Raw genomic sequence first — 15,853 nt, forward strand, 5'->3', positions numbered from 1 at the left:
AGCGGGCAGGAGATGAAAGTGAGGACAAGTGTCCTGGGGCCTCTGGGGGGCCCCCCTGTTCCAGCCCTTCTCTTCCAAACCCGCTCCCCATCTCCTCCCACCAGAGACAGGAGGCACTGCAGCCTTCACCACCGCCACCTCCCAGGAGATGGTAGGGGGGCGGGGGGGACGTGATGAGTCAGCCAGAGTAGCACTGAGGTAAGAGGCAGGAGGGACGGGGGCGTGGGAGGGGGCAGGATGACTCAGGCCTGGAGGGCTCAGCGCTGTCCGCAATGAATGGAGTGCTGCTAGGTGCGGGGCAGACTGGAGTAACAGTGGGGGTGTGTGTGTACACACACACACACACACACACACACACACGTGTGCACATAGAGACCGATGCACAACTGGCCCAAAGCAGGCGGAAACACATGGGCGCTCGCAAGTACACACACGTGCGCGCGCGCACGCACACACACACGTGCACACACACACACAGCTCAGCAGGGGGGCAGTCACAGTGGCAGCCAGGACTGGCTGGTGGACTGGGCGGAGGAGGCTCTCCTGAGACCAGCACAAGCAGCGCCCCCTTCTACCACCCCCTGCCCCCTCCTCCTCCGTGTTTGCCCTCTACACAAAGCCACCGTCCCCCCACCCCCTCCCCCGCATCCTGGGCCACACAGAGCGGGGAGATGGGGATGTGGGGGACAGAGGGGCAGTGATCAAGGGCTGGGGTGGAGGGGTCACCTTTTTGTAACCAGCGCTGGACTCATCCAAGTCGGGCCCCTCCTCAGGGCCACTCTCGCCCTCCTCATCCTTGACCTGGATGCAGTCCTCCTCCCCCTCTTCCTCCTCCTCTTCCTCCTCTTCCTCCTCCTCCTCCTCCAGGTCTTCCTGCGTGCTCTCGCTCTCCGTGGAGCCTTCCCGGGGGATGGTCAGGGCTCCCTCCCCAAGCAAGGCCTCCTGCTGCTCGGTCAGCTCCTCCTCCGTCTCCTCGGGGTGGGTGGTGGGCTGCCGTGACAGCTCCCCAGTCTTGGTGAGGATCTGGAGGAGCAGAGCGAGGGGGGACATCTGCTGGGAGGGGGCGCAGCCATGCAGCCGTGGCCCAGGATGGTCTGCCCTTCCCTGGCCTCCCCTGGCAGCTGGCCAGCCGTACGGAGCCTCTCCAGGAGGCCAGGTGATATGTTGGAGCAGATGGAGCCTGGGGGATGGCCCAGGGCATTAGCCCCCCGCTCCCCTCGCTCCTTAGCTGCCAGACCAGTGCCCTGCTCTGCCCGGCCCCCAGCACCGCCCTGGCCCTTGGCCGCCCCCAGCTCACCTTGCCCAGCTGCAGCTGCTGTTGCTTCTGCTTCTCCAGGAACTGCTGGTGCTGCTGCTGCATGACGAGCTGCTGCAGGGCCTGGGGGCTCTGGGGCAGCGGGGATGACTGCGTGCGGCTCAAGGGCCGGTGCCGCGGAAGCTTGCCCACTGTCCGCATGCTGGTGGCCACACGTTCACCTGTCACCAGCGGGGACTGCCCGTGGAGTGGCACTGTGCAGCGGGAGGAGGGGAGGAACCATCACTGCCAAGGAGCCAGGCACCCCCGTCCTACCCCAGCTCTCTCCCCCTCCTAGAACGCCACCACCTACATAATCAGGAAAAACCCTGGAGGGGCCTGGGGGCACCTGGCTCCCCAACCTGAGCCCCATTCTTCCTCCTCCCCACAATGGAACGGTCCTGTAAGCTCAGAGTCACTGCCTCCAGCAAGCCTTCCTGGAATCACCACTCTCTCCCTTAGATTCCCTTATGATTGCACATATAGTCTTACGCCCTCAGTGTAGGTAAATAATAACTTGTTTCCTCCAACTGCAACAAGACTGCCCTGATAGTAGACATGGATGCCATTGGGTGGGGAAGCCTGGGGCCAGGATTGTATGTCTTTTAGGCAGAACCTCTTCTAATGCCACTAGCTGCTGAAGGTCTGAATGTCCAAAACTATGCTGTCCAGTTCTGGGATGCCAGCCACTTGTAACTACTGAGCATTTGAAATGCAGCCCCTCTAAATTGAGATGGGGACGTCTGGGAGGCTCAGTCGGTTGAACATCTGATTTTGGTTCAGGTCAGGATCTCGGGGTCATGAGATCAAGCCCCACGTTGGGCTCCCTGCTCAGCATAGAGTGTGTGTGTCCCTCTCCCTCTCCCACATACATTCTCTCTCCCTCTCTAAAATAAATAAATAAGGAACCCTGGGGAGCTCAGTCAGTTAAGCATATGCCTTGGGCTCAGGTCATGATCCCAGGGTCCTGGGATCCATCCCCCAACAGGCTCCTCGCTCAGCAGGAGCTGAGCCATTCCCCCTGCTTGTGCACGTGCTCTCTCTGACAAATAAATAAAATCTTTAAAAATAAATAAACAGGGGCGCCTCGATGGCTCAGTGGGTTAAAGTCTCTGCCTTAGGCTCGGGTCATGGTCCTGGGATCGAGCCCTGCATCGGGCTCTCTGTTCAGCAGAAAGCCTGCTTCCCTTCCTCTCTCTCTGCCTGCTTCTCTGCCTACGTGTGATCTCTGTCAAATAAATAAATAAAATCCTTTTTAAAAAATAAATAAATAATTTTAAAAAATAAAAATAAATAAACAAAATACAATCTAAAAATACATACATAAATAAGGGGCACCTGGTGGCTCAGTCAGTTAAGCTTCTGCCTTTGGCTCAGGTCAGGATCCTGGGGTCCCAGGATCGAGTCCCACATCGGGTTCCCTGCTTGGTGGGGAGTCTGCTTCTCCCTGTGACCCTCCACCCATCTCATGCTTGTCCTCTCACAAATAAATAAAATCCTTTAAAAAATGACAATATTCCAGATTTACTGAGTTAAGTATGTTATTAAAGTTAATTTTAACAGTTTCTTTTCACTTTTTTTTTCTTAAGATTTTAATTTTAAGTAACTGCTACACCCAACATGGGGCTCGAACTCACAACCGTGACCGAGATCAAGAGTCATGTGCTTTCCCAGCAGAGCCAGCCAGGTTCCCCATTTTACATATTACTACATGGCTCCAGAAAACTTGAAGTTGGGGTGCCTGGGTGGCTCAGTGGGTTAAGCCTCTGCCTTCAGCTCAGGTCATGATCTCAGGGTCCTGGGATCAAGCCCCACATTGGGCTCTCCGCTTGGCGGGGAGCCTGCTTCCTTCCTCTCTCTCTGCCTGCCTCTCTGCCTACTTGTGATCTCTGTCAAATAAATAAATAAAGTCTTAAAAAAAAAAAAAAAAAGAAAACTTGAAGTTTCAAGCGTGGCTCATGCTGTAGGTCTACTGGATAGCGCGGCTCGAGGACGTGAGCACGTGGCGGCTGTGGATGACCTCGAGAACAGTGCCTGGTGGGCTGTATGTACTCAGTCATGTCTGGAGGACACAGGAGAAGTCACCGATGCCCTGGAGGGCAGCTGGGACAGAGCTGGAGAGCAACCCTAGCTACTCCCTTAGGGCGGCCCTGCGGGGCCTCTGCAGCAGCCTGACACCCAGGTGCCCCCCCATCCCCCCCGCATAGCCACCCACCCCCCTCCCACTCACCAGCGATGAGGGTGCTCTGCTGCCGAGCCTGCTCCAGCAGCAGCACGTGCTGCAGTAGGGAGGCGTGACCGTGGGGGCTGCTGTCGCCCTCCAGCGCCACGCCCAGCAGGCAGCCAGGGATGGAGGATGTGCTCATGAACTTGCCCGTCAGTGCGCCACCCTGCCGCAGGGACTGGAGGGCCTGCCTCTCGGCCTCCTGCTGTGTTGACAGCTTCGGGGAGGCCTGTGGTGGGAAAGGGAGGTGGAGATGAGGGAGGGGCTTATATGGCCCCGAGTCCTGCCAACCAGGATCAGCATCCCTCACCCACCCTCTGCCCACCAGAAGGCCATCTGCTCTCACTCGGGGCCTTGTGTGGACCAAAGCCCCAGCTGGAAGCATCCAGGACAGCAGACCTCAACACCAGAGGGAGGAGGAGGCACACGCCCCATACTTACGGTGAGGTGTGAGTTGGTGACAGTGACTGTGGCCTGCAGCCCTAGGGAGATGTTGGGCAGAGAGGGAGACGTGTAGAGGCTGAACTGGTTGGGGGAGCTGTCCAGAGGGAGGGCCCGGTGCTGGGGGAGCATCTAGGGAGCAGTTGGGAGAGACAGGCATGAGAGCCAGCAAAGGAGGGTTTTCTGGGGCCAAGGACTCTGAATGGTGCCTCGCTCTCCCTGCTCCCCACACCAAGCCCCACCTGGGGGTACTGAGAGATCACAGTCCTCCAGAGGCCCATGGGACAAGCCCACCTAAAAGCAACAGGTCCCTCTAGCCTGTCCACATGGGCAGGGAGGTCCCTGCTGGATACTCTCAGCGAGACAGACAGGAAGGAGCTGCCTTTCTTCTTCCAAGGGAAATGGAGCAGGTTGGCCCACCCGCCCAGCCCTCAGCAGGCCTGTACCTCGGTGGGGATGTTGGGGACTGAGCCAGTAAAGCCATTCTCAGCAATGGTGCTGTGGGAGCTGTTGGGAGAGCTGGGGCCGGAGCCTGGCGCACTGTTACACACGGACGACACTACGGGAGAACTGGCTGTCACTGGGACATGCTCAGAGTCACCTTCCCCGCCCCCCCACTCCCAGGACCTCAGAACAGGAATGAGACAGAAGTCCTTACCCCCAGGCCCAGTGCCAGTGATCTCAACAGCTCTCTTCTTAAAGGTGCTAATGACTGTTCCGTCCTTGCGTCGCAAGAGGGGACTACTTCTCCGCTCAGCCACCTTCTGCTTTAGCCTCGAACGCACTTTCAAGTTGGGTTCAGAGGCTGGGGAGAAGGGAGCCAGGGCTCAGATGCACCCACACGAATAGGTACACACCCACCTCCAAGGAGCCATATTCTAGAAAGCCAGGCTGGCCACCACACACCTGTTTTGCGGAGGGGGAAGTCATCGCGGCTGTCATAGGGCCCAAGCAAAGGCAGTTTGTAGGAGGGAGGCGTCCCAGGGGGGCCACTCTGGGGAGGGGAACTCTGGTCCAAAGAAGCATGGTGGGCTCCCCTGGGGGATGTGGGGTGGGATAGAAACAGACCTAGGTTACTACCCAGCCAATGGGGCCTCCCACCCAGCAAGCACCGTTAGGAAATGCCCAGCACATCAAGGGATAAGAAATGGATCCTGGGGGGACGCCTGGGTGGCTCAGTTGGTTAAGCGGCTGCCTTCGGCTCAGGTCATGATCCCAGCGTCCTGGGATCGAGTCCCACATCGGGCTCCTTGCTCGGCAGGGAGCCTGCTTCTCCCTCTGCCTCTGCCTGCCATTCTGTCTGCCTGTACTCGCTCGCTCTCCCTCTCTCTCTCTCTGACAAATAAATAAATAAAATCTTAAAAAAAAAAAAAAAAAAAAAAAGAAATGGATCCTGGGGAGGGAAGAAAGGAAAAAAGCCAGGGGTGGGAGTTTCATCCCCTAAGAAAGACTGAAGGGCCCGACTGTGGGTTCCGGCCAGGAGACCCCCTGCCATCCTGCAGCCAGGCAAGCTCCTGAGCAGGGCAGCTCTGTGTCCCACGCCTGCCAAGGGCCATTACCAGCATTTGGGATGCTGTGGGAGGGAATGGTTGAGGCCGCCTGGCGTGGGCTCCTTTGACTTCGACAGGAGGAATTCCTGGAGCCTCAGCTTCACCTCAGTGCTGGCGATGGCACCTGCAGGACAGGGCACGGCTGACCCGGGTGCTCGGCGCCCAGACCCCTGGGCTGGGGACGGTGCGGGAGGCCCCAGGCCTTACTCTCTTTGCTCTTCTCCTTGTTCCGCAGGATGAGCAGCTGCTGCTCCAGCCGCTGCTTCTCCAGCTCTTCCTGCCGCTGCTGCTCCCGCTGCCGCTGCTGCTCCAGCTCCTGTTGCCTCTTGGCCGCCAGCATCTCCTGCTGCTGCTGCAGGGGTGCGGTGGGGGGGAGGGGAGAGGGACGACGGGACGGACCCAGGGTGAGCCAGGTCCGGGCGGGGATCGGAGGTCTGGGCAGCCCCCCCGCGCCCCCCTCGCTCACCTTGAGGTGCTTCTGCAGCTGGACCTCATGCTGCCGTGTCAGGTGGTCATGCTGTTTCTGGAACTCGGCGAACAGGAGCTGCTTCTGCAGCTGCTGCTGCTGCTTGAGCGCCAGAAGCTCCTGCTGCAGCTGCTGCTCCCTCAGTGCGGGGTCAACAGGGCCTGCCAGAGCCCCCCGCAGCTCCGCGGGGCTGGGGCTGCCTCCCCCACCCCCCATGGAGCTGGGCATGGCTCCAGGCAGCACCGGCTTCACCTCCACTGTGGGGACAAGAGATGGGCGTCAGGGAGCCCAATGGCAACACCGTGACACCTGGGCAGCCATGTTGGGGCCCCAGAAAGCCACCAGCCAGGACTGCCAGATCTAGGAGGGAAAGTTCTGGGAGAGGGACAGGAAAACCCCTCTGCTCCGCAGAACCACATTCTGTCTTAGCTGAAGTCAAAGACATGAACTTCAATAAGAAAACATGCACAAGGGGCACCTGGGTGGCTCAGTGGGTCAAGCCTCTGCCGTCAGCTCAGGTCATAATCTCAAGGTCCTGGGATCGAGCCCTACATCGGGCTCTCTGCTCAGCAGGGAGCCTGCTTCCCCCTCTCTCTCTGCCTGCCTCTCTGCCTACTTGTGATCTCTGTCTGTCAAATAAATAAATAATATCTTATAAAAAAAGAAAAGAAAAGAAAACATGACAAGCCGGGACACCAGGGTGGCTCCATCGGTTAAGCGTCCACCTCTTGGTTTTGGCTCAAATCAGGATCTCAGGATCCTGAAATTGAGCCCCACAATGGGCTCTGCACTTGGCGGGGGGGGGGGGGGGGGGATTCTGCTTCTCCCTCTCTCCCTCTCCCACTTTAAGCTCACTCTCTCTCTAAAATAAACCATTCAATCTTTGAAACAAAAAGAAAAGAAAAAAAAATATGCTTAAGCATGAAGCACAGTCTCTGGGAGACTGAGTCCTCAACCTGTGATACTGTCATTGACGGTTAACGCCAGTGGGCATTTTATAGGAACTCCTTTACGGAAGAGGAAACTGAGCTTTAGGAAAGTTGAAGTACATGACCAAAGACACACGGCCAGGTGACCGACGAACTGAATGTGAATCCAAACCCTATGCTTGCACCCACTGTCCTTCCCAGGCCTCCTCCCCACCTTTCAACATCACACATTCCCTGCCAAGAAGCCTATACTGGAAGAGAAACTGAAGCCGAGGATGGTTCTAGAACTCAGGGGGCTGGGAGCCAGGGCTCTTAGTAAACCCAGGAGAGACCTGTGGGGACCCTCTGGACACCCCTACTCTTGCCTCCCCCCTTCTCTCTGTCCCACACCCAGATGGGGCAGATGGGGCCCAAAGGAGAGGCTATGAGACTGGGGTTGGGGGGTTGGAGCAGGAGGCCTCAGGGAAAGGGGGTGCAGGGCTGCATGAAACCAGGGACAGGAGGGGGCTGGGAGTCAGACTCTGCTTCCTTTGCTGGATTATCTCCTTTCAACAGTTTTATTGTAATTACCCTGAAAATGCCGCTATATATAGAGTGAGCCAAACAGCAGCTGTGCCTGGGGGGAGGGGGAATGAGAGAATGGGCGGGCGGTGCAGGGAGGAGGTAGGAGGAGGAGACAGGAAAGGAAAGGGAATCAGACAGGAAGAAGGGTAACAGCATGGGGTGGGGTGGGGTGGAGGGACGGAGGCTGGAGCTCAGGCAGAGATCTCAGAACTCCAGTCTCAGGGAGAACCAGCAGGGAGGGGAAAGGGGTAGAGGGGCCAGCTAGGTCCCAAGACCTTAGGTCCAGGCCCCCATGTGGACAATGGATCCCTGGGCAAATGTTCCAAGGGGCTCATGGGAAGCATGGGTCTCGACTTCATCCTCGTGCACTGTCCTCTGGTCACTCAATGTCACTCCCCACCCCTGCCCTGCGGTTGCCAGGGCAACTGGGCAAACACCACACCAGCAGGGAGCCCTAAGCCCAGCCCGAACTCCACAGAGCCTCTGGCAGGAAGGGGAAGACAGGCTACCCACTGCCTGGAAAGGAGGAAGTTGAGAAAGGCAGGGCCAACCCACCTTGTTTCTCTTCCATTTCTTTCTCCAAAGAAAGCCCTCACTTTTCTCACTCCAGCCCAGGGAGGCCACAGGGAGCTGGGAAGACCTTCCTGTGGCAAGGCAGCCCACTCCAGCCTGGGCCTGGAGAAGGAAGGACCCCAACATGCTGGCGGCTACCAGTGTGCCTCCTGCCCTCGTGAGCAGACCTCTCTGCCCAGGCTCCCATCCCTTATCTTCACTGGGAGTGGACAGGGAGTTGGGAGGGGACAGAGGGCTGAGCTAAGAGAGGCTTCCATACCCTGCACAGTCTGTGGGTTTGGATCTCTCCAGTGACACTGAATGAGTTATCACCCAGGCAGGGACCAGGCCTGCTGAAGGTTCGGGCCCTGCTACGACCCTCATGCCTGAACACGGCCTCTGGGACAGGCTGGGGGAAGGTAAAGCCTGAGCAGAATAGCTTGGTCCCCGCCCGCCTGTTCTCCGCCCAGCACTGCTAGGCACGTTCCTCTGTGGTTTGCCCGCCAGCCACACTGACGACTCTGTGGCCACGAGGCCTGAGCCACATCTGCAGGAGTGGCCAGATGTGGCCAGGAGGGCAGGGCTACATACAAAGACACACACTCACTCACTCCCTTTCCCTCCCAGCCCCCGTCCTCCCCCAGCACCAGGAGGAAGGGCCCTTGGAAAGGCCCTGCAACGGGGCTTTCCTGGAGGTGGCCGACCCCATCCAGTGTGCAAAGCAGGGTGAAAGCAAGGACCCAGCAGACAGCCTCTGGTCTCCCCAGCCCTGGAAATGCTCAGTAAAGCCCCAAGCTGGCTGGAGAGTTATCTATTCCTCGGCATGGCTTGGCCCGTGGCACTCGGACCGCTCAGCCAAGAGAAGGACAGGCTTCAACCTGCTGCTCCCAGCAGGCCTGGGGCTGTAGGAGCTGGACGCTTGCCAGCCTGCTGCCTGCCTAGGGAAGGGCAGGGGTCCAAGCGCTCCTGGCTCCCAGCAGATAACCCGGCTTGGGATGCAACTGCCGCCAACAGGGCTGGCTTCCCTTGCAGGAGCCCCGCGGAGAGGGCACGGGCTCAGGCTCGGGGACCCTCCCCCCGGGGTGGCAGGGAGAGTAGGCCCCAGCTGTAGTGGGAGCCACAGCCCCATGGCTCTGCAGATAGCAGGACAGGCCGTGGGCTCTACCACACCAGCCTCGTTCCCATGCAAGTAGGAAGCACAGCCGATGAGGGAATATGAGTCCACAGGTGCTGTGGTGGCCCGGACAGAACACAGCAGCCCAAGGCCTACCCGCTCAGCCCAGCTCTAACGGATGACGGCTGAGCGCCTGGAGTCCAGGAAAAGGTGCGGAGGAGGCACAGAGCCTCTTGAATGAAGGCTGCTGGACACAAAACCTGCAGCCTGGCTGGCCTTGCACCCCCTAGAGGATCTGTGCCCTCTGCCAGCGGGGCGTGAGCAGAGCAGATGGCCATGGTTACCATTAGAACCAAGCACCTGGAAGGTGAAATGGGTGTGTGAAGACAGGAGGAGGCTCTCGACCGCCTCCTGGTGGACCAAGACAGTGGGAGGACTTCGGACGACAGAAGAAAGCAGGCTTGAGGGGCAGTGCTCCCTAAGAGGAAAGGCCAGGAATTCCAGCTAGCAAAGAGATCCCTGAAAGGCCAGGAGAGGGGTCAGTAAGAGGGTAAGGCCCCGGGGCCCCCATGCCTCCCTCAGACAGAGAGCTGTAGAGAATACAGAGGAAGTCAGATGGCCAACACAGTCACCTCCTAGAGAGGGAAGATGCAACAAGGGTCCAGGTCTACCCTCCTCCAGACTCTGCTCCTGCGGGACTCTGACCCTTCCTCTTGGGAGCAGCGGCCTTAGGAGAACGTTATCATCTTATCCTTCGGCCTTCTGCAAGACTGACTCACGCTGCCTCCACTAAGAAGCCCCAGCCTAGGTAGATGAGTGGGCAGGGCGGTGTATTTCTGGAGTGGCCTCACGCAAACCAGGCTCTGCCCGAGAGGGGCTGCCCTGCCCAGTCTCGTGGGCCCACCTGGGCGGTGCCAAAACCTTAGTGAGGATGCTTGCCCCACCCCCACTTCTCCGCGAGCCCCACCAGCCAAAGGCGGGCTCCCGCCGCAGAGTCTTTAGGCAGCATGCCCAGGGATAGATAGGCTGGCTCCTAGGTAGAGACAAGGCAGGTGCTGGCGGGACAACCTCTGGGACGCGCACCAGCACAGCCTTAGACTAAAAAGAGTGTCCAGACAAAGGGACGCAGCCCCCAAGCAGGCAGGAGCTCTGGGATGTAAGCAGCAGGTTTTAGCAACAGCTTTAGGAATAAGAGTTCAAAATAAAAAACGCATCTGGCTACCGGAGGGCAAAGCCAAGCCTTCCCCCTGCTCGGAACATACCTATAAGCCATGCCCCAGCTCTGAGCCCTCAAGTGGAGAAATCACCAGTTCCAGAATCCCTGTGACCCAAACCCTGGCAACAGGGAAACCGGTGCCTTCTGACCCACCCCTGGAGAAGCCAGAGATGAAAGGGCAAGCCCACAGGCCAAAACAGCTTACCGCTTAGCTCTTTAAAGACCCTGCTCCCTGGAGCCCACCACAGAGGGCCAGGGCAAAAGGAAGGGACCCAGGGTACGCGGATTAAGAGCCAGGGGTGCACTGAGCTATTTGGAAAGTCTACACAGGACAAAAAAAAAAAAAAAAAAAAAAACAAGGCCTCTGCAGGTAAGACCTGGGTCAAAGGAACTACCCTGCTGAAATGGGGAGAGGATGAAAAAGGCCTTTGCAATCACCTGCCTCAGGCCCCTCTGTGCACAGACGAAGAAACCAAACCTCTTGGGCCACTGTGCAGAAGATCCCGGCTATGCAGTGGGGACTCACACCCTCTGAACACTTATCTAAGAGCCTGACTCCACCACAGGGCAACTCAGGCCCTCTGCACCAGCCCGCCTATGGAACCAGGCCCTCTGGAGAGCAGCACGCTGCCAGCCCACCCGGAAGGCAGCGCCTTCCCCTGGCACCTGAGCCTCAAGGAGCTCCCTCCACAGGCTGGGTGGTCCCCAGCTTCCTTCAATGTCCAACGCCCTCATTCTGTCCCTCTGGAGAATGGGAAAAGGAACTCGTCCCTTCCTTGGCCTTGAGGGATCTTGGAAGGAGGCAGGGAACAGCATCTCTCACTCCTCCCCGTGACGCTGATGACCCCTCCCCACCAAGGACGGTTTCCCATGATCTATTTCTGGGCTCTTACGTGACTAGGGAGCCCAATTTAGGCTCAACAGGTTCTACCACAATTCAGACAGTATTTCCCCATGCGCAAGCTGGGGAGGACTCTCACCTAGCAATTTTCGCAGTTCCTCACGTAACGCAAGCTCACACACACCACGTGATAGTTAAGAGCCACGGCCCTGGAGTAAGAAAACGCCCGGGTACAGGTCAGGCTGCGCCACTTCCTAGCGCAAGGCCCTGAGCCCCTCTCTGTGCTCCAGGCAGGCATCTGTGAAACAGGAGTAAGACCAGCACCTTCCTCCCAGAGCTCTTAGGCTCAGGAAAGGACTCCCAGGAGAGCCTGGCCCCAGGCCCAGGAAGATCTCAGGGGTAGCTGGTCAGGGCGATCACTAATGGTTCCTGCTATCTGTGTGTGTCCCAGACCCCTCTGGCAGTCTGGACCACTTCTCAGAATGTTTCTCAAGTTTAAGAAAGAAAATATGTAGAACTCAGGGCACCTGGGGGGCTCAGTTGGTTGGGCATCTGCCTTCAGCTAGGGTCATGAACTCTGGCTCCTGGGATCAAGCCCCCACATCGGGCTCCCTGCTCAGCGGTGAGTTTGCTTGACCCTTTCCCGCTCCCTCTGCCCCTCCTCCCACTTGTATGCCCCCCCAAAATAAATAAAATCTTAAAAAAAAAAAAAATACTTAGAACTACTCCAAGCCAGAGGGAGGCCTTAGCTCTCTGGTTTCAGATCACTCCAAGGTCGCTCTGTGGTCCTGATCAAAGCCCGGCCTGAGTGCCCCACACAACACACCCTGGGGTGGCCAGCAGCTAGATCCCTGCGCTCTAGCAGGGATCTCTGGGAACAGCCTCCTGCTGACCACAGCATATCCAGGCTGTCTGTCCTGCCTCGCTACATCCCAGTAGGGCTGCCCCGTCCTCTGTAGCACAGCCCACAGGCCTCGGCCTCCCTCGGGTTCCTCATAAGCATTACTTAGCACAGATGCGCACAAGTGTGGCTCCCTGCTCTCAGGGCCCCAACCCCAAGCAGTCAGAAAGTCTTCTCTGGTCTCCTGCCTCCCTGTGCCAGCTCGCTCTCCAGTACCATCCCACATCTTCCTGGGCCCCTCTTCCTGAAAGGCAGAAGCAAAGTGCAATCGACTTCAGAGGCTCTTAGAACGTCTGAGCGGGAAGGGCCTGCTGATGAGCAACTCAGCTTCCCAAACCAACAGAGGCCAGGGGGCCACAATGAAAGAGGTTTGTCCCTGGGGCGCCTGGGTGGCTCAGTGGGTTAAAGCCTCTGCCCTTGGTTCAGGTCATGATCCCAGGGTCCTGGGATGGAGCCCCACATCGGGCTCTCTGCTCGTCAGGGAGCCTACTTCTGATTCTCTCTCTGCCTGCCTCTCTGCCTACTTGTGATCTCTCTCAGTCAAATAAGTAAATAAAATCTAAAAAAAGAAAGAAAGAAAGAAAGAGGTTTGTCCACATCATCTGGAAAGGAGGCAGAGTAAGACTTAGGGCTTCCACAGGGTCTTCTCTCTAATAGCCTCCCAATAAAAAACAACAACAACAAAAACAAACAAACAAACAGAAAAACCACCAGGAGAAACCATGATGGCTGCTCCGGCATTTAATGAGAGATGAAGAGAGGAGCCAAACTCTGCATTAAGGATGCAGGGATCTAGAGAGAGCATCCATTAGGCCCCCAGCACACCAGGGCCCAGGAGCGCAGGGGAGAAGGGGGCTGGGTGGTTTGAACCCCCAGAAACCTTGAGGCAGACGATGTGACTGAAGGACCTCAAGCCAGCAGGTGTGTGGACGCCTGCTGGAAGGCGCGAAGTGTCTTGCTGAGGAAGAGAGAGTCACTCACTGACCTCGGCTGCTATCTGGAGGAGAAATGGACTTACTTCTCCCAGCCCAGACATTTCCAGGGAACACTGGGGTGCCCAGTTAGAGGCAGCTAAAAGGCACGCTACCCATTCAAAGGCTGCAGCTGTTGGTGGGACTGTCCACTCCACACTTGGGGTGGACAGCAGGGGCCCCAGGCCAGGGGATCTGCTTCCATTCCCCAAGTGCAACTCAGCCTCCAGCAGGGCACCCTGCCCACCTGGTCACCTGGCCACTTGCCATAATCCACCCCCCCAGCTGGGGTTGAGACACGGGCTGCCCAGCATCTCAAGACATTCTCCCTCTGCAGGCCGCCAGGCTGCTGGGGGCTGGGTGTGCCTCTGAATGGGGCGATAGCCTTCTTCCCTCTGCTCCAAGGAGTCCCAGAGCCTGTCCAGGCCTTCCAGGGCTGCTGGTGACATGCACTGGCAGGCTGCGAGGCCCCATGACCGTGTCCACCCGACTTCTGTCCACACAGCCCTTACCCCCAGCACGGTCTAAGTCCATTCGCATCAGAGTCACTGGACATATGTCCAAAATGCTGGCTCCTGGGCTGCCCTACAGAATCCGAACCCTTCAGGGGATGGGGGGGCCAGGCTTGGAGGTCTGCACTTTAATATATAAATTCAGTATATGTAAAATCAGTAATTCTGATGCAACTGAAAGTTTGAGAACTTTCTTTCTCATGGTGTCCCCGGGCGGGCGGGCTGCACGCACTTCTGCTGCTAACCTGACAGCTGTTACAGCTGTGTGTGTGGACACAGTTAATCTGATTTCCTGTCTGGCAGCTGTACAGCAAGGAAGGGACAGCTGAGGGTCTCAAACACAAGAAGAGTGGATGGGGGCAGGGGAGCTGGTCTGATCAGGATGGAGTGTTCAACTTCGCGTCCAAGGTCCCTTCTCCCTTGAAATCCCTGCAGGAGGGACAGCGTTGACCAAGGAGTCCCCAATGTTCACAGAAAACAAAGTCTCCTCTCTGAGAGCTCAGGAGCACCCCACCCCACACACACACACAGAGCCACACTGGTCTCTATTCCTGAGATGCTTACACTCAGGAGGCACTAAGACAGGTCGTGTAGACTGTATACTACACAAGGACACCCAACCCAAGGGGCCAGTCAGGACTGAAATTAAGCCCACGCCTCAAGGGCAAAGCCACCTGCTCCGGCATGAAGATGTACACCCTCCCCAGAAGAAGGGCCACCTCTCAAAAGCGTACACAAAGGAACAATTGTGTGGACCTGAATCCGAATCCCAGCTGTCACTTACCCTCTGACCTTGGGCAAGTTCCTTAACCTCTCTGATCCTTCTCAGTTGTACAACATGGCTAATAAAACCTTCCTAAAAGAGACAAGGTAAGGAAAGCCTGATATGCTCGTGGCTTAGGACTTAATTAGTTCCCTTCCCACCTGAGCCTCGCCCTTCCTACTTTCCCCACACCCCTCCACCTACACGCCCACACACCCCGCCAAGCTTGGAATGGCCCCAAGAACATGAGCAAGAGTATCCAAGGGAAAACCCAATACCGAACCCAAACGCCATGGCACTTCCCAGCATTCACAGCCTCCTTTCCTGGCACAAGCAGGACTCACACCCTCCCTCACTGGGGAAAGGAAACTCCTCTTCCACGTCTGCTCCTTAAAATCTTGCACGATGCCCGTATCAGCGCTGCCCAGTCCGGGCCACAGGGGCATTCAGGGCCCACAGGAAACACGGGCTCCCCCAGCACTGTGTCCTGGGGAATCCCACACAGGAGCTCGAGCCCCGAGGCTCCCCAAGCCGCAACGAGGCCTGAATGATGGGGGTGCCCTCTGTGTGGTGGGCTGTTGCAGAAAAGTCCGGCAGAGATCCCATCCATCAAGTAAGATCCCTATAGGGCTAGAAGAAAGTGATGCCTGGTCCCCCTCTTTGAGCAGACACAGCACAGAGCGCCCTGCAGCCCCCGTGGGCTCCCCGCTGCCAAGGCTCTGCTCACCCACTGGGGCAACTCAGCATATCTGTCTGCTCACCCAGATGGCCAAGCCCCAGAGTAGAACCCAGGAGTCCTGACCTCAGCCCTGGACACCGGCCCCTTCAAAGCAACCTTCATTTATCCATGCGCCAGGCTCTGTGCTACACAACGGCCATGCACAGACAGCAACAGACCGCTCAGAGAGCAAAGGATGGCCCAAAAACAGAGTTCCAAAGTCCTGCTGGTGAAGCAGCCAGCCACCCTGGAAAGCCCTGTTCCCCAGCCTCTCCGGCCAGGGAGACCGGGCAACACATACTGCCCAAGAAGCGTTCCTGGACACCTGTTTTTTTAGCCATAGGCTTCGTTAGGCCTCCTGTTTGGATACTGATCAAGAGATAGGGAGAGGAGGCGGGCGGGGGCGGGGGGGGGGGGGAACACCGGGCTGCCTGGGCCCTCATGGCCGTGTTTATCCGGGGTGGATTTTTTTTTAACCCAAAGGTTAAAGCGTTTCTATTTGAAACATCTATTTACATTCCAGAGTCCAAAAAAAAAAAAAAAAAAACACAAGGCAGCCGAGCTCCAGGCCTATATCTGTCCCCAGCCGCGTCACAAACACAGCATCAGAGCTGCGCAGGGGGAACATTCTTAGCCCTCTCCCGGAGCTGCTGAGGTGACTCACACCTCCCTCCTGCCAGCATGGACCACACCGCCGATCAGAAAGCTAGGCAATGCATGCGTGAGCGTGTGTGTGTGTGTGTGTGTGTGTGTGTGTGGTAGGGGGACACAGGGATCTGGAGAGAGGGCTGGCCCAG

At 57.6% G+C, this 15,853-nt stretch overlaps 1 protein-coding gene across 17 annotated transcripts in view; it reads right to left on the reverse strand.

Moving 5' to 3' along the window:
* HDAC5 (histone deacetylase 5) overlaps positions 1 to 15,853 on the reverse strand; it is a 37,277-nt gene that overhangs the window by 6,238 nt on the left and 15,186 nt on the right. For 10 of the 17 annotated variants that reach the window (XM_082706331.1, XM_082706332.1, XM_082706330.1 and 7 more), the window contains 10 exons: positions 5,976 to 6,232; positions 5,717 to 5,861; positions 5,519 to 5,633; positions 4,866 to 4,996; positions 4,618 to 4,764; positions 4,406 to 4,518; positions 3,960 to 4,091; positions 3,525 to 3,747; positions 1,298 to 1,509; positions 727 to 1,023 (listed from right to left, as the gene is read on the reverse strand). In XM_082706331.1, the coding sequence (XP_082562457.1) occupies positions 727 to 1,023; positions 1,298 to 1,509; positions 3,525 to 3,747; positions 3,960 to 4,091; positions 4,406 to 4,518; positions 4,618 to 4,764; positions 4,866 to 4,996; positions 5,519 to 5,633; positions 5,717 to 5,861; positions 5,976 to 6,232 (1,772 nt within the window). Of the gene's footprint in view, positions 1 to 726; positions 1,024 to 1,297; positions 1,510 to 3,524; positions 3,748 to 3,959; positions 4,092 to 4,405; positions 4,519 to 4,617; positions 4,765 to 4,865; positions 4,997 to 5,518; positions 5,634 to 5,716; positions 6,233 to 15,853 lie in introns of all 17 variants that reach the window. The other 7 variants (XM_082706321.1, XM_082706320.1, XM_082706319.1 and 4 more) reach the window with 2 other exon arrangements.

Source organism: Mustela nivalis (genome assembly GCF_964662115.1).
Source record: "Mustela nivalis genome assembly, chromosome: 17".
Lineage (NCBI taxonomy): Eukaryota > Metazoa > Chordata > Mammalia > Carnivora > Mustelidae > Mustela > Mustela nivalis.